At 42.9% G+C, this 25,052-nt stretch overlaps 1 protein-coding gene across 1 annotated transcript; it reads left to right on the top strand.

Moving 5' to 3' along the window:
* The first annotated feature begins 906 nt into the window (after positions 1-906).
* LOC117049607 (bifunctional protein GlmU-like) lies at positions 907-23,777 on the top strand. Its single transcript, XM_033154405.1, is given in 5 exon segments — positions 907-1,164; positions 22,096-22,176; positions 22,179-22,283; positions 23,408-23,512; positions 23,514-23,777. Coding segments are annotated over 5 exon segments (702 nt in total). The 3' UTR covers positions 23,667-23,777.
* The last annotated feature ends 1,275 nt before the right edge of the window (positions 23,778-25,052 follow it).

Raw genomic sequence — 25,052 nt, 5'->3', positions numbered from 1 at the left:
AGACATTTCAAACCATCCTTCAAGCATCCCTTCTAACTCTTTGCAAAGGTTTCCTTCCATTGTGTAAAACTTTTGAAAAGCCTCCTCTGTGGAAAGTAGATTTTTTTTATTTATTATCCCACTCAAGACTTTCAGTTTCCGATTAAGCAGTTCCAGCCTCAAGACAGTAAGCATTTCTTCATCCGTTAATCCAGAGTTCAAAACAAGTTCAAACACAAAGTCCAGCATGTTGGGGGAGGGGGTGAGTGTCAAATTTCAGTTCCTGTCTCTTCCTCCCTTTGTTTCAATTGTTTCCCACATCAGTCCAAATTTTCCATCGCCATTTTTCTGAAGCCAGAGCGTAAAGACCAAAACTTTAAACGGAGATATTTTCTGCCCACTTAATCCCCAAAGGGAAATCTCAGCAGTCTCAGTTTTCAAATTTCAAATACTTTGTATCCATTACTGTAGCAGCAGTCACTTAAACTGGTTATTTTCTTTCTTTCCCGAAGGGAGGGAGGCAGGCTCCCTTTCCTCTTCCCCCCGGATCGTTCCCAAGATGTAAAAGTCAGTCAAATACTCACAACCACCGGGTTCTTTAACACCATTAACGCCAACACTTTGAATTGTGCTCGGAAACGTACTGGGAGCCAATGCAGATCTCTCAGGACCGGTGTTATGTGGTCCCGGCGGCCACTCCCAGTCACCAGTCTAGCTGCCGCATTCTGGATTAATTGCAGTATCTGGCAGAGCACCAGAAATAGCTTGTGTGTATGTGCAAGCATAATTTCCAGCACACTTCCAGGTCGGAGGAGGCCCATGCACATGCGCACAAGCTATTTCCGGTGCTCTGCCGACCCGAAAGTGCGCCGGAAATAGCGTGTGTGCACGCATATGGGCACACGCTCTCCCGCCCTCTAGCCCGCCATGCGATCGGCACTGGAGGAACCAGCCCGAGGCCGGGTAAATTTGCCGACCCCTGATCTAAGCCCTGGAGATGTGAGGGCCTGGGCCACGCCCCCTAGGCCAGCTGGTCAAGGCCTTGTAAGGAAGCAGGCCCTGCAGTCCTCACTGCAGCTGATGGTCCTTAGTAGTAAGGTCAAGAAGTCTGTCGTTTCAACAGGAGTAAAGGCAGCCTCACTACCATGTTCTTCTGTCCAGAATCCTGACTCTTTGACCAAGAAGGTGAGCAAAGCTTTCCATAAAAGACTGACAACAAGTGGGAAAATGAGTGGGAGTGAGACTAGCACATAGCCTATGGTATTTACTGATGGCGAGAGTGCCAGTTGTATTATCCTAGTCATTTATTAGAGTTTTACTGATGTAATCCTTTATGTCCTATGTTTTGTCCAACAAGAATGACTGACAGCTTTATTTAGTGAGGATTTTTTCTTTGACAGATATCCATACAAGGTTTGTGTGCTTCCTTTCAGGGAATGTCAGGCTGTGTGGGGAAAAGACTTCAACAATTCCCTTCAGCCCCATAAGCCACCTTGGAATTGAGTGAGGGTGCATGTGTGATAACAGGCATACGTTTTTGGCAGGTACACCCTAGTTTGTCTGTTTATCCCCTAGCTGGGAACTACTCTAGTCCCTGTATCCTCTCAGCAGAAGCACGAGGACAAGCAGTGGCGGGATGACATTTCCACATGCCAACTTCTTATAAAATTTTACTTTCTCAGGGCCAACAGTTTTGAACACTTTGGCACGGGCAAAGTTTATTTTGTACGCTGCCAAGCGGAATGTGTTCATATATGATTAAAACTGGACACAAACCAGCATACTGAAATCTTTGGTACTTCTTTTAGCCTCAAATATCTTTTCCACAAATATATGCATTTAAAATGTTCATTTTCCCATATATTAGGCACTTGAAAGTTAGCACCCTGAGTAACAAATGTGAGAAAATGTAACTTCCTGTGTGTCTCAGGAAATAATGTATGGTCCCATAAGTGAGGCCTCAAGAGAGCTGTGGTTGAAAGCATCAGAAGGCAGCAGTTTGGAGTAGCCTAATCTAAAGAATGAATGTTGCTGGAATCAACAATGTCTTGTAATGGTTATTTCATTCATTTCAAAGTTCAAACAGATGTTCATAAATACTTCAAATTCAATAGAATTTTCAGTTTCTTAATTGAAAATGCATTTTAATTTCAACTTTTAATCTCATTAAAAACAACAACTAAGGACTTTAGACTCATCGGTATATCTTAAATAATATTGACTTCCAGCTATCAAATATAGTGGCATTAAATAATGATATATATAAATGGTCAAATTCAGCCAAATATTCAATATTGTTGCTATTTGTTATTGCTGTTGTTACTATTTCATGCTTAGAGGGTTACAAGTACACTGGCGTAGGTCAGACATGATGCCCAAGCAGTGTTTGTGGCACAGCTGCATCAGCTTCACCAGGGAGCTGGGACTGGCTGTGCTTCCTTTTTCAAAAGGTGAATGCTCAGTGACAAAGTTGAGTTTTGTGGTGCATATTGTGTGTGTGCGTTGGGTGGGTGGGGGGCTGCTGATCAGGTGAGGGAAAATAAAATACACTTTCAAGGAAGTGAAAAGAGCAGCTGCTCCTTCTCTCACAGCTTCCATTGAATTTGTGTTGTTCACAAGAACTAAGCCATATTCTCAGTTTGTTTAACACAATCGCAGTATGTCCCTGAAGTACCTCAGAAGCTTCTCAGCATTTGCTTTATCAGGCTCAGCAATGTGATGTCATTCTACACCAGCTGAGAGTCTTGGGCTGTCAGTTATTCTTCATTTCTACAAATAAATTTATTTTACAAAATGGCTAAACAACTCTACAGCCAGTGGACCAAGGTGATAAATAGAGCAACTAATAGGCATGCACTCTTATTTATATGTGATAATTTTGTACAGCCATGTTTTATCATCTTGTGAGAATTAGAAGATGCTTTATAAGGCATAAATCATAATGTCAAGACCAGCCAGCTTTGTCACTTTGCACTAGTTGCAGTGTCTAAAATCAAGCATATCTATTTTCTTCTTGTGTATTCTTTTATTAAAATCATGTCTTTCACTAACAAAGAATTCTGTTTTTGTTCAGATGCAAGAGAGGTGCCCTTGCATAAGTAGGCCTATCATTTTCTAGGAAACGTATTGTGTGGACTTGACCAAAATGAATGCTAAAATTAAGCATCATTCAATACACAACCTGCTATTAATATTTGTTACTTGGTCCCCAAAGAACACCTACCTGCCTTCTACTCAAGACTGGATGTCAGGAGCAGGCCAAAACAGAGGGGGGGGCATATTATCTACCTGGCATATTATCTACCTCCTACCTCAGGAGCACGCTTCTGCCACACAAAGCAAAACAAAAAGTAATCACCTTAGCAAGACGGAATAGCTTCCTCTTTCCAGGTTCCTCTCCCACACCTGGACCAAGCAGGTTCTCCCTCCCTTCACAGAAGCTGATGGGTTTGGGTGCAGGGAGCTCTCTTGCACACCCAGGACAAGCAGGCCTAGCTACTTTTCTAGCTGTGGTTTTGCCTTTTAAAAAGAAGTGAGCTGGATCTCATATGATTGACTGTCAGTATAAAGGTAAGGGTACCCCTAACCGTTAGGTCCAGTTGCGGACGATTCTGGGGTTGCGACACTCATCTCGCTCTATAGGCCGAGGGAGCTGGCATTTGTCCGCAGACAGCTTCCGGGTCATGTGGCCAGCATGACTAAGCCGCTTCTGGCGAACCAGAGCAGTGCACGGAAACACCGTTTACCTTCCCGCTGGAGCGGTCCCTATTTATCTACTTGCACTTTGATGTGCTTTCAAACTGCTAGGTTGGCAGGAGCTGGGACCAAGCAACGGGAGCTCACCCCGTTGCGGGGATTCAAACCGCCGACCTGATCGGTAAGCCCTAGGCTCAGTGGTTTAGACCACAGCACCACCTGTGTCCCTTAATGACTGCCAGTATAATTTGAAATAATTAAGGAGGATGAAGAATGCCAGATAGTAAGGGACTGTCAACTCTGGTGTTAATGTGTTGAGTTAATTTATAAGTGGGTAGAACCTGTTTTATTCATTTTTGTTTATTATTATACATAATAATTAATAATTGTAAATAAAATAATATTTTGGATATTGCAGTGGGTTATACTGTTGGTTTATGCTTATTTGCTTATGAAGTTCAAAACTTCTGCTAGAGACAAAAAAAATACATTTATATTTCTTGAAAATAATTCACAATTTAAGGAAAGCTTGCACCGGACTCCCTGGGTAGCTATATCCACTTCCAGTTCCCAGAAACAGAGTTTCTAACTATTTATGGGTAATTAAAATTAATGATCTACTGCTGCATCTAGCCTTCAAAGAGGAATTCATCTTTGAATTTATAATGACATATTAGAAAGTATGCACAGGTCTTGTAATGAAAATCCAGTTTACCTCATCACCATTACTGTACATTTCACTTCTGACTGGAAAAGTACTTCTTGATACTGAAGGATCTGGATCCTAAGCTATATGTTTTTGTAGGCATCCATGTTCATCTGCATTGCAAATGTCATTGTTGCAAACATGCTCTTTGATCATAAAAATATTTCCTGTTTTCTAGGTAACAGCTTGATCTTTGATGGGTCATCAAGCCACAGTCACAAGATGCTGCATGCACACACATTTTGAATGGCAATGTCCATCAACTTTGGGGGAGTCTGGCCCCCTCAAATATTTTATGGGGGGGCTGAAGGGACCTTGACCCCTAGCAGTTGGCTCCTATGACAACTACTAATGTCAAATCCAACTTCTTGGGTGGGAATAAGAGGCACGTTTTAATTTGGCTAGAAAGAAAGGAAAGCAGTTGGAGTTTGGAGCTTAGGCTGCTGCAAGAGTCATGCAGTGGATCTTCTGAGTGACATGACAGTGTTGCTTTAATAACAGCAGTACCTGTAGGTTAGCCTGCTTCTGTGGTGGGGAGCCTCCAGCCCGTGAGCTTAAGTAGGTTCACCATTTGTCCTGAGCGGTGACATCAGGTGTGGTGCAGGTAAAGTTGCATACAGGCACCACTGGTGCTTTCAGAGGGCTGCACATGGTGCTCCTACTATCAGTTGATTGTCTGGACTTCAAAGCGCCACTCAGGGCACCTCGTAACAAGTGATGGACTGATGGACAGCTCCACCCACATATCAAACTTACCGGTAGCTTGGAGGGGAGGAATTGGATCTGACCTGCTATCTCCCCACCCCAGCCAAATTGCTTCCCATCTACCCACCTGCAAAACACACACCCATCCATACACACTGGGAAAAAAAACAGATATTACAAGAATGCCATGTCTCCAGTGCTTATTTTGACCCCCTAAAGCACTAAACCTTTAAAGCTTAGGCCTAAGATAATAGAACGGCTGTTTCCCTATAAACCATCCTGTTCAGGTCTTCAGTAGTGTGGACACTTACGCATTAACAAAAAATGGAAGTACATCACCAAAAAGGGGCACAGATTCGAATACAATTTCCAAGCGCCAATTTATATGACCAAATGCACATTTAGGAATAACTACTATAATTTTAAATAGAAATACATCTCACCATAGCAGGGAGGTCTGGGTGATCTGTGTGCCTGCCCAGTCTGCTAGCAACAGTATTGTAATGATCTCAGGGAGGCAAGCGAGCTGTGATGGCCTGGGAGTCAGGCTCTGATGCTGAACCTGAGGGATCCCAGCCTGCACAGGATTCCCCGCCTCCAGAACCAGCTGAGCCGGGCCAGGGCTTGAAGGATCCCCACCTGTGCTGGATCCCCAGGTGCAGGCATCAGCAGAGTCTGCTCTGGCTCCTGATGGGAGGGAGGACCCATTGCCTGCAGGTGCTCCACTCCCAGCCTCTTCAGAGGAAGCTGAGGCAGCCCCTGGGTCCAGTAACCCATCAGCCTCTCCTGAGCTACAGAGGCTCAGGGCAGAGAGGCGAAGGGAGTTAAGTGTCTGCAGGAGGAGTGCTCGCCTCCAGGCCCGGGGGAGAGGCGAGTCTCCGGAGGATCGGGACCGCCCTAAGCATAGGGCCAGATAAAAGCCAGCCAGACCCAGCCCAAGTTGCGTGAGCAACTTGGTTGCAAGCATGTGCTCAACCTGCAACCTTGTGCCTGAACCTGCCTTGGACCTTGACCTGCTCCCTGCCTCGCTCCCCGCCGGACAGACCTCCTTTGGACTCCTAGACCCAGGACTGGACTTGGACCTCGCTTCATGGACAAACCCTTGGGGCCAGCACACGAGCTCTAATAAGAATTAATTAGTCTCTGGCAGTTTTATGATACGTTTATTTACAATTAACATCCAGAGAGTGGCTCTGAGCCTGCCACTCTTAGCTACGAGTTGGTCACTCTGAGTCTCCGCCCCTTTCGTAGCACGAAGGGCGTCAAAGTCCAGTCCTTCCTCTCTTGTACTTCCGTTGCATTTTAACCCTTTCAGCTCTTCTGGTTCGGGGAGAAGGTGGGTGGACTTCCTCCCCACTCTCAAGTGAAGAGCCCTCTAAATGCTGCCTCACTCCTAGTTGCAAAGCAACCCCCTCAGTGCCGTCTATCTCCTTCCCCCTCCCCGCCCCCGCCTGCGAGCTATCTGAGTCTGCTGCTCTATCTGAGTCTGGGAACTCTTGATGAAGGGGGGCCAAACTACTGGTAACCCATTCCTGCTCTGTCTGTGTCTCCAGGGTCAGACTCTGGCTCCTTCTGCACTGGCATTCCTTCATCTCTAGAGTCAAAAAGAAAAAGACAAAATACAAAAATACAAAATACAAACACTACAAAACCAAAAAATACAAACTACACTCAACTAAACAACAACAACTTAAAACACCAAAAATACAACAACAAAAAATACATCCTAAGCATCCTTATACTTATTTAATCTTACTTAATGGACTTCCTCCCATCTTCTATGCTGCGTTCATTATAAATCTACTTTAGTAACTTTATAACTTTAAATCATCACTCACAATTAATCTATACCTTATTTACCTTATTTATTTATTTATCCTAGAGTGAATGAGCAGGGCCACTGACTTTTTGAACATACTTACACCCTTCTTTTTGCAAGTGGGATGAAATTGGAAAGTTATTAAGCATAATCTCTAATGCACAGCAGGCTATGCTGTGAAACCCTGTGCTGTTTTGCTGGACTATCTGAGGATGTTTGATTCAAGTAAATTTTATAGCAGTGTCCTTAAAGGCAAGTTATGGCCTCTGTGAGATATCACAAAGCCACAGGAGAGCTTTGATTACAACATCCTTTAGCACACTCTTATGGTTTTATTTGATTTGTTACTAAGATGATACTGTTTTTGACTGACAATGTAAGAAGTGGTTAAAAACCCCCAGATTGGATTAATGTAGTACAAACTGGATACCAACTCCAGCCCACCTTCCAAGCTGGAAAATTGCATTTTGTGTCTGGGTTGGAGGACAGGAACACTGGAACACCTAATTTCCAGGTGCTTAGCTTAGTGGACATTTGCAGTGGTAGCGGAAATGGCAACACTATGATGTCATGCCATATGTTTTGCTAGGAAGAAAAAGGAGGCGCAGATTTGAGTTCACCACTTTGAGCAACAGCCAAAAGATATAGTTATCTGGTCATACAGCTGGCTGAGTGACCGAACCCAAAGAGTACTCATTAATGGCTAATCGTCATCCTGGGGAAAAGTGACAAGTGGGGTGCCACAGGGTTCTGTCCTGGGCCGTTGTTGCTCAACATCTTTATAAATGACTTGGATGAATTTTGCAGATGACACCAAACTGGGAGGGGTAGCTTATGGCGCAGAAGACAAAATCAGAATTCAACATGAGCCTAACAGATTGAAGAACGGGGCACAAGCTAACAAAATGAATTTCAATAGGGAAAAATGTAAGGTTATGCACTTAAGCAAGAAGAACAGATGCACAAATATAGGATGGGGGACGCCTGGCTTATTAGCAGTACATGTGAAAAGGATCTAAGGGTCATGGTAGACCACAAGCTTAACATGAGTGAACAGTGTGATGCAGCAGCAAAAAAGCTAACACTATTGAAGTGTCCAGATAGAAGTCTAGTGTCTAGATCAAGGGAACTAATAGTACCCCTCTATTCTGCCTTACTCAGACAACACTTGGAATACTGTGTCCAATTCTGGGCACCACAATGTAAGCAGGATGTTGACAAGCTGGAATGTGTGCAGAGGAGGGCAACCAAGATGAGCCTTATGAGGAGCACTTGAAGGAGTTGGGTATGTTTAGCCTGGAAAAGAGGAGACTAAGAGGAGATATGGTAGCCAACTTCAAATATCTTAAGGGCTGTCACATGGAGGAGGGAGCATGCTTGTTTTCTCCTGCTCTTGAGGGTAGGACTCAAGTCAATGGCTTCATGTTACAATAAAGGAGATTCTGACTAAACATTTGGAAAAACTTTCTGACAGTAAGAGCTGTTTGGCAATGGAACTAACTCCCACGAGAGGTGGTGGACTCTCCTGCCTTGGAGGTTTTTAAGCAGAAGTTGGGTGGCCATCTGTCATGGATGCTTTAGCTGAGATTCCTGCATTGCAGGGGTTGGACTAGATGACCCTTGTGGTCCCTTTCAACTCTAAGATTCTATGATTTTACCACCCATGCTTGTTTATTTGGAAGTAAGACAACCCAGTTCAAATGTATTTATTCCCAATGAATAGGATTTGCAGCCCAGGGCATCTTTCTGTGCATTTAAACCCAGCTCCTGGTTCAAGAGAAGAGGATTAGGGAACATGACCATGACCTTCCTTGGGCAGAAAGACTCTACTAGAATTTGGTGTGTCCAGCAGCACACCCAGCATACTCAGACATTGCTCTCATGGTTTATTATAATGTTAACAAACTCATTCAATGTATTTAATTCACAGTTAGCCATTATTTATTCTCTCCATATGCATTGTGTGTTTATGTTCTACATGTATATTTATATAAATTGCTATTCACCGGGTTCATAAAATATCTTCTAAGAGAGGAGATGTGAGTCTGACCCAGATGTAGAAGAGAGGAAATGTTTCACATCTCAAGGAGTGCCTTATGTGCACCCTAGACAGCACCTCCCCCTTGTGTGCCAGACGTACAACTTAATGGTTTTAAAAATTAGAACATCTGCTTTGCTTAGAATTTATTACCTGCTGTGCGTAATGAGTGGAATTTTAACACACAATTAATGAGGCTGCTTCTTGGCAGGTTGGGGAAGTTTGCCTTTGTTTTAGTACCACATTCAAGGTGCAAGGATAATTTTATGAGATATCAAGTTTCTGATCCGTTATCTATTACAGTTGCCTGGAGCAGAGGTGTGTGTGTGTAATTAGTATATATTGATGGGTGATTTGCATTAGAGCGGCAAGGATTTCTGACTGCCAATGTTTAATAATAGCAGCAGGGAGCCAGCCCTACCATTGGGCAGAAGATGGGGTGGCACTGCCTACCTTGACTTCAGTCCAGTGCTCCTGCCAAGACCCAGTCCAATACTCTTGCAGCTGTGCCTGCACTGAACTAAGGCAGATGAGCAATGCTGCCCTACCAGGCACTACTGCTTCACCTCACTATCCCATGGACCACATGTTTAACTGGGGTTTGGGGGTTTAATTAGGATTGAGAGGTCATGCACAGCCCTAATTTCTACTACAAGGCCTTGATCTCATACAGTCTTGCAATGGAAGCAGTGGGGGCAAGCAGGTTAGGGTGACAGCATATCTGCAACTGGCATTTGAAGGGAATTTCAGCTGCTCGTTAATTACTCTCTTTTTTCATCATTAGGAACTGCAATGGATTCCCCTGAAATGTAACAATAATGCACCTTGTTCTTTGTTCCACTATCTCTTAAGCTGTTTATTAAAAGAAGTACTATAAACTATTGCTATTTTTTGTTTTAATAACCCCCTGCTAAACCCTCAATGTTTCTATAATCTTGCCATTCAGAATTATCTATCATTTACTCTGTTTTTCAAGCACTCAACAGGAATTATTACAGTTAAGGCTCTTTAGCCACACACTATGTGTGGCAGATTAACATGCTTGTAATAAATGAAGTAAATGAAGTCAAATGCAATGGGGTACTTTCTTATTTTAAATGAGAACCTTTGTCTTTTTTTTTTTTAGCAAATTGCTTATGCAAAGCAATAAACTTTCAAAATATGACAAAAAATAGAAATGGATAGAAACCTTTTTATCCCAAGAGGTCAGATCCTTATCTACCCCACCCCTGGGGGACCATTTTGACATGTTGTCCAGGTCACAACACCTATCAATCACGTGAAATCACTATTACGTCAGATAACCCACTTTCCCTTTGCTGCAAAGGAACACCTCAGCTTATCCAAACAGGGCTTGGAAGTCACTGCAAAGGAAGATCCCAGCTTTAAGGCTTGATCAGAAATTCTGGAGTGAAATATTGTTTTCTTCTAGCTTTCTTGCTATGGGATGCTTCAGGGCCCTAAATCATCTTCAATGCTATTGAAGTTGTTGGGAGCAATCATTAGGAGCAAGGTGACATTAACATATTAATGATATCAAATTCCATTTCTCTGTAACATCTGAATTAGAAATGGCTGAGAAGGCCCTAGGGCCTAGGCTATGGATGGGATGGAAAATTGATTCAGTCTGGGTTTAAAGCCAAATTTATCAAACTCGCATTTTCCAAAACAATATGAGAACCAAAACATAGTCATATTTCAAAATTCACACTTCTACAAATTTTGCAAAGCAGCTCTCCGTCCAGCCAGTGTTTACAAAAATGCATGTATCAGGTGAAAGTATGCTGAAAAGTGGATCTATTGGTGAAAATAATGTACAAAAGTATATTATATTGAGATTGGAATTGGGACCGGTCCTCACAGGGCAGCGACGGAACCATGGCTGGAGGCAAGGCTGGCAAGGACAGAGGAAAGGCTAAGGCAAAGGCTGTGTCTCGCTCACAAAGAGCTGGGGAAGGGGGGAAATGTACCGGTAATTGGTTGTAATGTCGATAAACTGTATGGATTTAAAATTGCTTTTAATATATATATATATATATATTTAAAACAAATGTTTGTTGGAAATGTAAGAAGGAAGGCACATTCTACCACATGTGGTGGACGTGCAAGATAACAAAAGCATTTGGGAAATGATATATAATGAGTTGGGGAAAAAAATGTTTAAAATAACGTCTGTGAAAAACCCAGAGGTTTTTTTTACTAAGTATTTTAGGTGCAGAGATACCAAAGGAGCAGAAACAACTATTTATGTATGCGACGACAGCAGCGCGGACACTACTGGCCCAGAAAGAAGGTAAAGTCCTGACCAGAGACAAATGGCTGATGAAGATGCTAGACTATGCCGAAATGGTGAAATTGACCTGGAAAATCAGAAAAAATCAGAAAATCAAAACCAGGAACTCGAAGAAGGAATGGGAAAAAAATTATAATGTATTTAAGAGAACACTGTAAAAAACTAAAAACTTTGGCAGGATTTGAATAATGTTTATAATGTGTGAAAAACTATGGTAAAAATGGATTATTTTTTAAAAATGGGGAAAAAAAGATTGATAATGGTAACCATGGAAGGGCAGAGGGGAGTGAAAGGATTCAGGGGATCCTAAATGATGGTTTTGATGTTTAATATTTGAATTTAAATTTGTAATGTAAAACTTAATAAAAATATTTTTTTTAAAAATGGAGCCTGACCTTGATCTCAGGTTTGCTGTTGTTGTTACGTCTTAGGCATGGTGAAGAAGAGCAGAAAAAGAGTTTGCCCAGGCAGGGCGGAGCAGATATAGCCATGCCCTCTTCCATTCAGCCCCTTCATGCGTCAAAACATGAATTGCCGACTTTTACTTTTAACTATGGATGTCTATGATGACTCTCATTTTACATACCCGTAAAAAGAGGACGTGTCCTGGAAAAAAGAGGACATATGGCAACCCTATCAAGGTTGGATTACAACCATGTGGGGCTAGCCTTGAGGGTTGGCCCAGAGGCTGCAGCTGGTGCAGAACAGCAGCTAGGTTGCTTGTGGGGGCAAACGACTGGCAGCATATAACACCTTGTTTGTAGGATTTTTACTTGCTGCTGATCTGCTGCCATGCCAAGTTCAGGATGTTGGCACTAACCTAGAAGGCCCTATAAATTGAGAGACTGCCTTATCCCTTATATACACTGGTCTGCTGCAGTGTCTCTCCTTAACATCCCCAAAGCGCCACAAGTCCACTCCACAGTGACTCAGAAGGGGACTTTCACAGTGGCTTCCCCGTTTTATGGAACCACATTCTTGTTGAGATACAACAGCCACTCACTATCTGCACTGCCTGGGAACAACAGAAGACCTTTTTTTCTTTTTGTTTGTTTCAACAAGCTTTTCCAGCTGGATGAAAAGGTCTCTGCTTAGGTATTTATTTTGAGTTGTTTTTGTGCTGTTTTTAAAACTATTTTTAGCTATTTATATGATATATTGTAAATTGGTTTGATATGTGTGTGGAAGGCTGATTAATTAATTTAAAATAGTAGCAACAGGGAGAGAGCCATCTTACCTGATGTGAATACCAAGCGGCCAGAATACATCCCTCTTTAATGTCTATAGCATTTATTATGTATTCAGTCCCCTTCATGGATCACTGCCTTGTCGTGGCGAAGGGGCTTGAATTACTCAGGCAAGCTATGGACAGGTCAAGATGGACAGGTCATAGCGGAGAGTTTGGACCAAACGTGATCCACCTGGAGAAGGAACTGGCAAGCCGCTCCAGTATCCCTGCCAAGAAAACTCCATGGACAAAGACAACAGGCATATAAAAGATATGACGCTGGAAGATGAGCCCCTCAGGTCGGAAGGCGTCCAACTTGCTACTGGGGAAGAGCGGAGGACAAGTACAAGTAGATCCAGAGCTGATGAAGCGGCTGGGCCAAAGCCGAAAGGACGCTCAGTTGTGGATATGCCTGGAAGCGAAAGGAAAGTCCAATGCTGTAAAGAAAAGTATTGCATAGGAACCTGGAATGTAAGAACCATGAACCTTGGTAAGCTGGATGTGGTAAAAAATGAGATGGCAAGAATAAACATTGACATCCTAGGCATCAGTGAACTAAAATGGACAGGAATGGGCGAATTCAGTTCGGATGACTATCATATCTACTACTGTGGGCAGGAATCCCGTAAAAGAAATGGAGTGGCCCTCATAGTCAACAAAAGAGTGGCGAAAGCTGTACTGGGATGCAACTTCAAAAATGATAGAATGATCTCGATACGAATCCAAGGCAGTCCTTTTAACATCACAGTAATCCAAGTTTATGCACCAACTACCAGTGCTGAAGAAACCGAAATTGATCAATTCTATGAAGACTTACAACACCTTATAGAAATGACACCAAAGAAGGATGTTCTTCTCATTATAGGGGATTGGAATGCTAAAGTAGGAAGTCAAGAGATAAAAGGAACAACTGGCAAGTTTGGCCTTGGAGATCAAAATGAAGCAGGGCAAAGGCTAATAGAGTTCTGTCAAGAGAACAAGCTGGTCATCACAAACACTCTTTTCCAACAACACAAGAGACGACTCTACACATGGACATCACCAGATGGGCAACATCGAAATCAGATTGATTATATTCTCTGCAGCCAAAGATGGAGAAGCTCTATACACTCAGCAAAAACAAGACCTGGAGCTGACTGTGGCTCAGATCATCAGCTCCTTATAGCAAAATTCCAGCTTAAACTGAAGAAAGTAGGAAAAACCACTGGGCCAGTAAGATTCAATCTAAATCAAATTCCTTATGAATACACAGTTGAAGTGAAGAACAGGTTCAAGGATTTAGATTTGGTGGATAGAGTACCTGAAGAACTGTGGATGGAGGCTCGTAACATTATACAGGAGACAGCAACGAAAACCATCCCAATGAAAAAGAAATGCAAGAAAGCAAAGTGGCTGACCAATGAGGCCTTACAAATAGCGGGGGAGAGAAGACAAGCAAAATGCGAAGGAGATCGTGAAAGATACAGGAAATTGAATGCAGATTTCCAAAGAATAGCAAGGAGAGACAAGAGGGCCTTTCTAAACGAGCAATGCAAAGAAATAGAGGAAAATAACAGAATGGGAAAAACCAGAGATTTATTCAAGAAAATTGGAGATATGAAAGGAACATTTCGTACAAAGATTACCACAATTAAGGACAAAAGTGGAAAGGACCTAACAGAAGCAGAAGACATCAAGAAGAGGTGGCAAGAATACACAGAGGAATTATACCAGAAAGATATGGAGGTCTCATACACCCCAGGAAATGTGGTTGCTGACCTTGAGCCAGACATCCTAGAGAGTGAAGTCAAATGGGCCTTAGAAAGCCTTGCTAACAACAAGGCCAGTGGAAGTGATGATATTCCAGCTGAACTATTTAAAATTTTAAAAGAGGATGCTGTTAAGGTGCTGCACTCAATATGCCAGCAAGTTTGGAAAACTCAGCAGTGGCCAGAGGATTGGAGAAGATCAGTCTACATCCCAATCCCAAAGAAGGGCAGTGCCAAAGAATGCTCCAACTACCGCACAATTGCACTCATTTCACACGCTAGCAAGGTTATGCTTAAAATTCTACAAGGCAGGCTTAAGCAGTATGTGGACCGAGAACTCCCAGAAGTGCAAGCTGGATTTCGAAGGGGCAGAGGAACCAGAGACCAAATTGCAAACATGCGCTGGATTATGGAGAAAGCCAGAGAGTTCCAGAAAAACATCTACTTCTGCTTCATTGATTATGCAAAAGCATTTGACTGTGTCGACCACAGCAAACTATGGCAAGTTCTTAAAGAAATGGGAGTGCCGGATCACCTCATTTGCCTCCTGAGAAATCTGTATGTGGGACAAGAAGCTACAGTTAGAACTGGATATGGAACAACTGATTGGTTCAAAATTGGGAAAGGAGTACGACAAGGCTGTATATTGTCTCCCTGCTTATTTAACTTATATGCAGAATACATCATGCGAAAGGCTGGACTGGATGAATCCCCAACCGGAATTAAGATTGCCGGAAAAAATATCAACAACCTCAGATATGCTGATGATACTACCTTGATGGCAGAAAGTGAGGAAGAATTGAAGAACCTTTTAATGAGGGTGAAAGAAGAGAGCGCAAAATATGGTCTGAAGCTCAACATCAAAAAAACTAAGATCATGGCCACTGGTCCCATCACCTCCTGGCAAATAGAAGGGGAAGAAATGGAGGCAGTGAGAGATTTCACTTTCTTGGGTTCCATGATCACTGCAGATGGTGACAGCAGTCACGAAATCAGAAGACGCCTGCTTCTTGGGAGAAAAGCAATGACAAACCTAGACAGCATCTTAAAAAGCAAAGACATCACCTTGCCGACAAAGGTCCGTATAGTTAAAGCTATGGTTTTCCCAGTAGTAATGTACGGAAGTGAGAGCTGGACCATAAAGAAGGCTGATCGCCGTAGAATTGATGCTTTTGAATTATGGTGCTGGAGGAGACTCTTGAGAGTCCCGTGGACTGCAAGAAGATCAAACCTATCCATTCTCAAAGAAATCAGCCCTGAGTACTCACTAGAAGGACAGATCCTGAAGTTGAGGCTCCAGTACTTTGGCCACCTCATGAGAAGAGAAGAATCCCTAGAAAAGACCCTGATGTTGGGAAAGATGGAGGGCACAAGGAGAAGGGGACGACAGAGGATGAGATGGTTGGACAGTGTTCTTGAAGCTACTAACATGAGTTTGGCCAAACTGCGAGAGGCAGTGAAGGATAGGCGTGCCTGGCGTACTCTGGTCCATGGGGTCACGAAGAGTCGGACACGACTGAACGACTGAACAACAACAACAATGTATTCAGTATTTCCATTTATATCCCATGGTTTTACCAACGACACAATAAAAACGAAAACACAATAAGCAATAATAATGCATATCAGTTGATAATTACTAGAGCAAAGTGGGTTGGGGAATTAAACAAGGATGACACAATAAAACAATAAAACACCAAGCAGCAGTTAGTCAAAATATATTGAGCTTTAAGAGACTAATCAGCTAGAAGGCCTGTCTTAAAAGAAGAAGAAGAAGAAGGTATTTGCCTGATGGTGGAAGGATAGCAAAGAGGGGGACAAATGAGCGCTCTTGGGGTTCAGTCAAAGCACATGAAACATGGAAGGTTGTAATACACAAAATTGACTAAATAATGGCAGGAGCACCATTTATGCTGCCTTGAGCTTTCTGGAGGAAAGGCAGAATATAAATGCAATAAAGAAGAAGAAGAGGAGGAGGAGGAGGAGGAGGAGGAGGAGGAGGAGGAGGAGGAGGAGGAAATACGACTGTAAAGATAAATGGGTTTAATCATTACAGAAACAAATATTCCTTAACTGTGACGTCAAACACTGACAACAGCATTCTTAAATTAAAGGGAAGACTTCAGTTATGATTTTGTCTATAATCTCTTTAGTAGCAGTGTGTGATAAGTGGATTATATGTCAGGCCAAGGAAAGCCTGTCACAATTAATGCGCTAATAAACTGGCAGCATGCAATACTATTAACTCAATCGCAAGGGAATTAATGTATTTACAAAACCTAATTAGCAGTTTGTTACTGTGCTAAGAAATTTAAACAAATCTGTAGCATCACTGACCATCTGGGTTAGAAATCTCAGTTTGGGATTTAATTAGGAAATAATTGTGATAGAAAATTAGTCCTTATTAGTTAGCTAATGATCAGCTTTGCACTAATTGAAATGACTCTCCTGCAGGTTTGGGAAATCGTTTACATGTGGGGGTGAGAAATCAAAAGACTCTTTATCCTTTGGGACACAGAAAAGCACAACAATTGATTAAATTAAAAAAGTAGATATTGTATCGACTAAAATGCAAATGACATTTTTTTTTTAAAATGTGTGCAAAAAAAGCAATTAGAGGGAGAGAGGTGGGCTATATTTATTTTCCTGTTCTTACACACACACACACACACACACACACACACACACACACTATTTTGCAAAGCTACAACAAAGCAAAACAAAAGCTAACAGGATGACAGTACTTATATTTAGTCTGAAATTTAAACCTCAGCCCTGAGTGGAGGTCCAAGACTGATTTCCTTTAAAGTTGGAATTAAGATAGCAAAGGTGATGCAAGAAAATAGTGTGTGTGATCAAAAAGGGAAGGTTCTCACCTTGCTTCTTCTTCTCCAATTCTCCCTCTCCATGTGACATGTGATGTCAGAGAGCACCATGACATTTCCCTTCCCCTGAGCTTTATATGTGGCTCCTAAAGCGGGTGACAAATTAGGCACTACCACAAAAAACCAAAAAACATTTGCATAAAATGTACATCATCTAATTTATATTTCTTGGGCTAGATTCAGTGAAATAGCTGCTTCAGCAGGAGCCAGCACAAGTCCCACTAGCGCAACTGGGCTTTCCATGCCCCTCTTTTGCCCATGCCATCCCAAATCAGTTCGGGGGTGAGGGTGGCTGTCAAGAGAACCCCCAGAACAGCAAGCAGGGGGCGGAGTGGGGAGATCGTTTCATCTGGCATGCAGAAATGCTTGCCCTGATGAAAAGATCATAATAGTGTGACACTGAGTTTCTCCCATAGGAATTATTATTATAGGTCAAATAGAAATATTATACCTCTCTCTCTAGTGTACATTTGGACACCCAGTCACAAACTGTTGAGGGGTAGCTTCAGGGGCCCTGCTCTGTTTCCTTATACTTCTTCATCTTTAAACTGGACAAGATGCACACCATCCAAGTGTCCTTGTTTTCCATGGACATCCCTGATTTAGAGAAGCCTGTTTCTGGTTTGAGCTACTAACATGAGTTTGGCCAAACTGTGGGAAGGCAGTGAAGGATAGGCGTGCCTGGCGTGCTCTGGTCCATGGGGTCACGAAGAGTCGGACACGACTGAACGACTGAACAACAACAAGAAGAAGAAGTTTCTGGTTTGATCCCAGAAGGTTCCCTTTTTCCTTAGGATGTCCCTATTGTCATTGGATTTGAAGAGTTTGGATTTGATATCCCGCTTTATCACTCCCCTTCAGGAGTCTCAAAGCGGCTATTATTCTCCTTTCCCTTCCTCCCTCACAACAAACACTCTGTGAGGTAAGCAAGGCTGAGAGACTTCAGAGAAGTGTGACTAGCCCAAGGTCACCCAGCAGCTGCATTTGGAAGAGTGGGGACGCAAACCCAGTTCACCCGATTACGAGTGCACCACCGCTCTTGTTACCCGACCCCTGAGGAACCCTTTAAATAAACCATAATTCTCTGTGTGTGTGTGCTGCAAGAACAGCAGATTTTCTCAGGTCATTCTATTAAACTGCTTTTGTCTATTTAAAAGCTGAGCCAGGCGGCAAGGATTCAAAAGGGAGTCTTCCCCTTCTGACTCTTGATTCCTTGACCTCATCTCCAGAGGAAGGGGAATCTGACAAACAAACCTGCCAGGATCATGGCATGAGAGGACTTAGTTGCAGCACAATCCTATACATGTTTACTCAGAAGTAAGCCTCAATGTGTTGAATGAGCCTTACTTGGTACACTGTGGTCCTTCAGTTGGTATATAGAGGCCAGATGTTTGCACTGTAATGTTGTGTCCCAAACAGTACTAAATGGATTAATAGCTTTTATCAGTTAATTACATACCACCCAACATTCCTCAGATGAAATTAGGGACATTTCTCACTCCCCACAACAGACCCTCCTCAACTCCCCATTTTAGTCTGCTTCGTTCCCCCACCCTCGGCCAGAGCATTTCCTATCAGAGAAGGGGCGAGTGCCACCACCACAACACCAACGGGACACAGCACATACGCCCTCCACCGTCCCGAGGAAACCCCTTCATCAAAATTGATTTTATTTTATTCCTTGGTAGATTTACAAAAAGAAAAATACATACCAATAAGTTTTCGAAATGGGCAAGGTTAGATGCGGATGCACAAAGCATTTAAACACACACACACACACACACACACACACACACGACTCCTTGTGCTCCTCCTTTCTTCCCACCCAGGGCATCATCCTCTGCCTGCCCCTCTGAGCTGGTGCCTCACACGGGGCTGGACCTCAGCAAATGCAGCCTCTCCTCCCCTTGGCCCACTCTCCAGCAGCTGCTATGAGCTGCCAGAGGTTGCTCCCTCAAGGCCACAGCTGCCATTATCGCTTAGGACAAGTGCCAGCTCATCCTCCTCCCCAAACTTGGCGGCAGCAGCACTGATGGGGGGAAAATAGGGACATTGCAGAAGCCGGGATGGCTTTCATAATTTGGGGACTGTCCTTGGAAAAATTGGGACACCTGGGGGGTGTATGTAATTATATTGGGGAGACGCAGGCCTGGCAACAGGATTAAGGGAGTTCCAGTCATGGAGCAATCCAGGACAACCTCTGGGTGCCTCTGGGGCTTCCCCATCACCCACAGCTGCCTCCCAGGTGATCTGCACCTCCCCCTCAGCCAAGTGTGAGGAGAAATGCCACTTAGATCAGCCCCCATGCCGCTAGATAGAGAGGCCTGGGAAATACGGCAGCCACTGCAGCTGCCTGGACCCGTGCTTCTTTTTACAGCACCAGTTGTAGAAAAATTTAAAACTTTTAAAAACTTTTAATAATAATAATAATAATAATAATAATAATAATAATAATAATAATAACTGCTAGAGCTCAGCTAGGCTTTCTGGGACTGGTAAGAAAAGGGGACTGTGTTTTTTAAATTTAAAAAAAAAAAGCTTTGTGTGTCCATCTCTGATTTTGCCCCTTCTAAAATTTATTAATTGGTGTGTGTTTTTCATTTTGTAAATCTGCCAAATAATAAAATAAAATCGGGATTAAGGGATTTTTCTCAGGACGGTGGCAGTTGTGTGCACTGTGTCCCATTGGTGTAGTGGTGGTGGAAATGCTCTGCTGGGGTGTGGGGACAAGAAGATGGGGGTTGAGAAGGGTCAGTTGGGAGGGGAGCGAGAAATGTCCCTATTTTCATCTAAGGAATGTTGGAGGGGATGACAGTAGCTCATTAATGTTCACTGTTTTAAAATAGCTCTCTGTGAATTGCTGGTGAATGTTCCAGATTAAAGCAAATTGTATACATTGAACATTTTAAATGACCAAATTGTTACTTTTTCAGTAACATGTTATTTAGTACCAAGAAACTGTTTACATATGCGAAAAACGGAATCAGGGGTCCTGAGGGGTGGGTTGTAAATCACAAAGTATTGAAAGGAACTCTCAGCTGGCCTTATCAGTCTCTGTGCAAAATTGTTAGAGGTTTTACCAGCTAATAAATTTGATTTGGGACTGGTTCTGTTGACATTTGTACAAACTCTCTAAGAATAATTGTTGCTGTAGTGTACTTTCACAAAATGTATTCAGAGCTGAAATGCTACATTCTGCACTTGTAGTGACTGAAGAATGAAACTCTATAGTACTGTAGTGCTTTACATCTGTTCATTAATATATTTCCAGAAAGTGTTGGAATATCATCAACAGCTTTAAAACTGGCATCTTTTGTAACCCTGAGAACTGCAATAGGGAATTCTTAGCACCCCTGCCAAAAAACAAAACAAAAAACCACCAGATCCAAGGATTCTTTAGGGAGAAGCTAGGATGGGTAAATTGGTTTGAAACTGTAATAGGAGTATACCCATGTCACCTACATCTTCGCCCCACCACCACCCCTACGCACAGAGAGGGGACCTGAAATCCACTGCAACGCCATTTTAGATCCACTTCTTTCCAGAAGCAGAAGGACAAGTTGGCCAGAGAGGGGAGGGGGAGGCGGACGATAACAATTCGGATGTTCAGATGCAAATCTGACCGCTCATTATCATCCGATCACCCACATCTCCGCACCCACCCATCACCTGCAGCCAGATTAGCTTCCCCACCCAGCCCCTCCACCGTTTGCATATCTAAATGCATCAGCCAAAACCCAGTGAGTGAAAACAATAGACAAACATTGCCTCAGGTCCTGACCGAAATAAACATCCTTATCGCTGGGGCTGCCCTTCCTCAGCGCACCCCACCCGAACCTGCAAAAACACCGTAAAGGCGTGCCTTTTTCCCTAATTGCTAAGCAGATGTCTCCCCTCTGTAATCGCTGATTTTAATGTGCCCTTTTCACCTCCAAAATGTCATGTATCGTTACGTTGTGTGTGGGTCTCTGACATTGTATCCAAAATGTAACTCTTGATTCTCCAGCTATGTACCTTAAATGTATCCCTGCACTCCATGTATTTTTCTCTGTAACAACTATAAGGTTATAAGGTTATCTGCACTCTGACTGTATCAAAATTACGTTGCAAAGGGCTTCCTCTAGCTGCCGCCCTTCATAAAGACCAACTGCCACTCATCCGGGAGCTGTCAGATTCCCGTCCTCAACATTCTATGAACTGTCAAATTGCTTCCCCTATACCACAGCGCCATCTACTGGGTCTACCACCAAAGCAGCAGGATAAAAGACAATGGAAACATCTGCCATTCAAAGAGAATCACCTTTATTCATATACAAAACAACACGGACGTTCACCCTCCAGGAAGTTCCGATCACCAACTCCACCCTGCAGGACAGAAGACAACAGGAGTATTAGCAAGTCCAAAGAACCGGCAGGAAGACCACTTCGTCACTATTGTATAAGCCATCTCCTTGTACTTACCTTATGTAAATCCCTCCTTCCTGCTCTTTTCCTTCCATTCACCTGTATGGGAACAAAAATGTATAAAACCCTCCCTGTGACTATACTCATGGTTCTCTCTCTTCGTGATTCTACACGACGTAGGGGAACCTCTGTTGCAACAGATCCAAATAAACGGGAGGGCTGTGCCTTGCTTTCCCTTCTACCAGCTCCGGTGTCGCCTCTGTTTTTCCAGCGTAAGTGGGGAGCTCAGAAAAGGTGTGGGCTTCTCAGGGCTAAATTTCCGGAACTCCTCCTTGGGAAAACCGGGCCCCTTTTTGCCTTTTTTGTCCAAAATTGGCTTACAACAGAAACCAATTTATGTTTGCTGTAGCATAGATATATCTTTAGAGCAGGAAGCAATAATTCTTACAAAACACGACTGCTGCAAAACTATACAACTCAAATGGATTTGCCAACATATTCTGTAATACACCACCAAGCAATGAGATCAGACATTGAGTGAACACTAGATTGATGAGCATGCACTAATGCCTTAAATATTTATTTTTAACACAGGCTGGACCTGGGCATCTCTCTATTTATGCTTTGCCCTTAGGACCAAGAGAAGAAATCCTTACATCCTTAGTAAAATTTGTGGGGTGGGGGATAAAAAGTTTAAATCTCCCTTTGTCATGACTTGTGTGGGGAGCATCTGCAAAGCTACACTGAGACTTGAAAATGCCACCACTTCCAGTACAAATAAGGTACAGACTGAGGCCCTGTAATATGCAAATATTTCACAGAAACATAGAATTGTAGAGTTGGAATTTCCAGAAAGATTCTTGGTTACAAATTATATCTGCATTCTAAAGGCTAAGCTTCTTAAATTCTAGGTCCTTCAAAACTAAATGTCCAGATTACGTTTTCCAGAAGAAGCGTTGTTAAATGGAGAAATTTGCCTACTGGTCATTAAGAAGAGTCTGAAATTAGGGGCAGTTATCACACGGCTAACTGTGTATTGGTGCCACAGAAACTCTGTTGGGGCAAAGGAGGCAGGGCTGATCCCAAACACTTGACTGCAAATGGTGCCTCCTTGCCCCCAAGTCAAGGTGTATAGTACCCAAGGTAGGTCAAGTTGTCATTTTGGTACACAAGGCAGGATATCTCGAAAATGCATCTTCACCTTGCTGGCAGTAAAAATACAATAATAAAAACAAAATCGAAAATTCTTTCTAGTAGCACCTTAGAGACCAACTGAGTTTGTTCCTGGTATGAGCTTTCGTGTGCATGCACACTTCTTCAGTGTTCTGAAGAAGTGTGCATGCACACGAAAGCTCATACCAGGAACAAACTCAGTTGGTCTCTAAGGTGCTACTAGAAAGAATTTTCGATTTTGTTTTGACTATGGCAGACCAACACGGCTACCCACCTGTAACTAATACAATAATAAGTTAAGTAATAAACCACTTGCTGTCCTTCCATGCCACCCCAAATCAGCCACTGGAGGTGACCACCTCCCTCTACCTGGCCCTGAATACCGGATGACAGATTTGGATTCCTGTTACCTATCTATCCCCATCATAAATGCATCTGTGTTGTTTTTTCATAACAGCACTGGCAATTCTTTGCCTATGAGCTTCTGGGGCAGCACAAACAGATAACTGGATGAGGCTCCTAATCACCAGAAACTGCAGGGACTTTTTCTTCACAAAATGTTCAAAGTACTCAAATACACTCTGAACATCAGCATCTTTAAATGTTGGCATTTTAAAATATGAGAATGGGTTAGATTCTGAACCTGAGTAAAACAGCATATGTGCACGTTTATTCCAGTGTTCATCTCTGCTGCTTCTCCTTGTATTGTGTGTTTGTGTGTTTGCTTTTTTAGATCATTCACCTAAAGGAGAGGTTTGAAATTGTCTACTGGATTGGAACTCTGAATGAAGCTCCTCATCTGCACATCTGCTTGTCAGACAAAGATGGCAAGACTGTTGGGGGGGCCTGTTGTCAATGACCTGGAGGTTTTCACCACAGCCAAGATAGTGGTTGGATAATGTGATGACCTGAACTTCACCCGGGAGATGGATGGCAGCACATGCTTCCCAGAACTTGTTATTAGTTCTTGCTTAGCAGTTCCTGTCCTGTAAATTATGTGCCCCCTTTGCACCAAAAAGTGGATTAAATAAATGGGGCTGGAGCATGCCTTTCTTGCTCTAAAGCTTGAGCTTATTGATCTGGGCATATTTTCACTTGGAGAATAAGGCAATCCTTCAGTGAAAGGACAGAATAAAATAATTTCAACCCAACTCTTTGTCATTAATTTGCCTTTTGCCAGCACTTGTTCACGCCAAACGAGCTTTGTTTAGCTTTCTCCAAGTATGAGCTGAGCATAGCCCCTGGGAGATTTGTGGCACTGATTAACCATGAAGAAGGGGCTGGGGCTGGGGGTGGGGGAGGAAGGTTTGAGGTTGGCAGGGAGCTAATGAATGCACTATGTTTGCTCATCTTTACAGAGTTACTTATTACCACTAATTGGGAGGGACAGTTCAAACAAGCACAGAGGAGCAGTTGTCACACAAGCGTGACATGGTTTTAAAAAGGCAGTTACGGGGGATTGCACTGCCTGGTCCTGGCCCCTGATCGCCTCCTGCATCCTGGCTTGGAGCCTAGCACAGATCCGACTCAAAGCGGAGCCTTTGTCAGGAAGCCCCATTACAAGTCAGCAGTCTTTTTAAAAAAATCAGGGCAAGACAAGTCATTTGAGGGAACTATAGACAGACGCACAGCTGTCTCAGACACTCAGAAAGTCAACAGCTGACGGAAGGGGCGGACTTCGGCTTTGGCTCCAAAAGGATATAAAGATGTGATTGGAATTAATTAGTTGTGCATAGTTTGGAGTTGTTCTTTATTAAAAGCCCTTTCCTTGAAGAGGACCTTGTGGCATTAACCAGCAAGTATGGATATTATAACAGGGATTGCTCATTATTTCTCAACGGCATGATGACATCTTTTGATTTCAAAAAAATCCAGATATATTTCTGCCTACTTTAACTTTCTTCTTCCAAATTGTATCAACAAAGGCTAATTACAATTAAATGTATGGTACTATACTCCCTTTAAAAAACCATAAAAGCCCACAACAATTACATATCACTTTATTTTACACCTTTACGTTTCCTTGTTGCTTTCCTTTACAAGCATGGCTGCTGTTTCTCTTGGCATTGTATCTTTCACTTCAGCTCAACTCTGTTGTGTTGTGTTGTCGAAAAGATGGCATGGCATTTACCAGCCTGGTGGCACTGCTCTGTGCCAGCAGGATTGACTCACTAAGGCTGCCTGAGCATCCCAGCGGCTCACAGAATCAGGCTTTTAGATGAACGTTGAAATTCTGCAACTATTATGCCTTAAAAGCATTTCACAAAAATAGAGACACACATCTCCCATTACATAAACAATGTATTGCAAATTCATTGTTCAACCCAGGTTTTTCCGTGATTAGCTTCCACCCCTTTCCATTTTTTTCCATCATGGAT

This window comes from Lacerta agilis, chromosome 7 (assembly GCF_009819535.1).
Source record: "Lacerta agilis isolate rLacAgi1 chromosome 7, rLacAgi1.pri, whole genome shotgun sequence".
Classification (NCBI taxonomy): Eukaryota; Metazoa; Chordata; class Lepidosauria; order Squamata; family Lacertidae; genus Lacerta; species Lacerta agilis.
The sequence above is the reverse complement of the archived record's forward strand: the minus strand, read 5'-3'. Positions and strand labels throughout refer to the sequence as shown.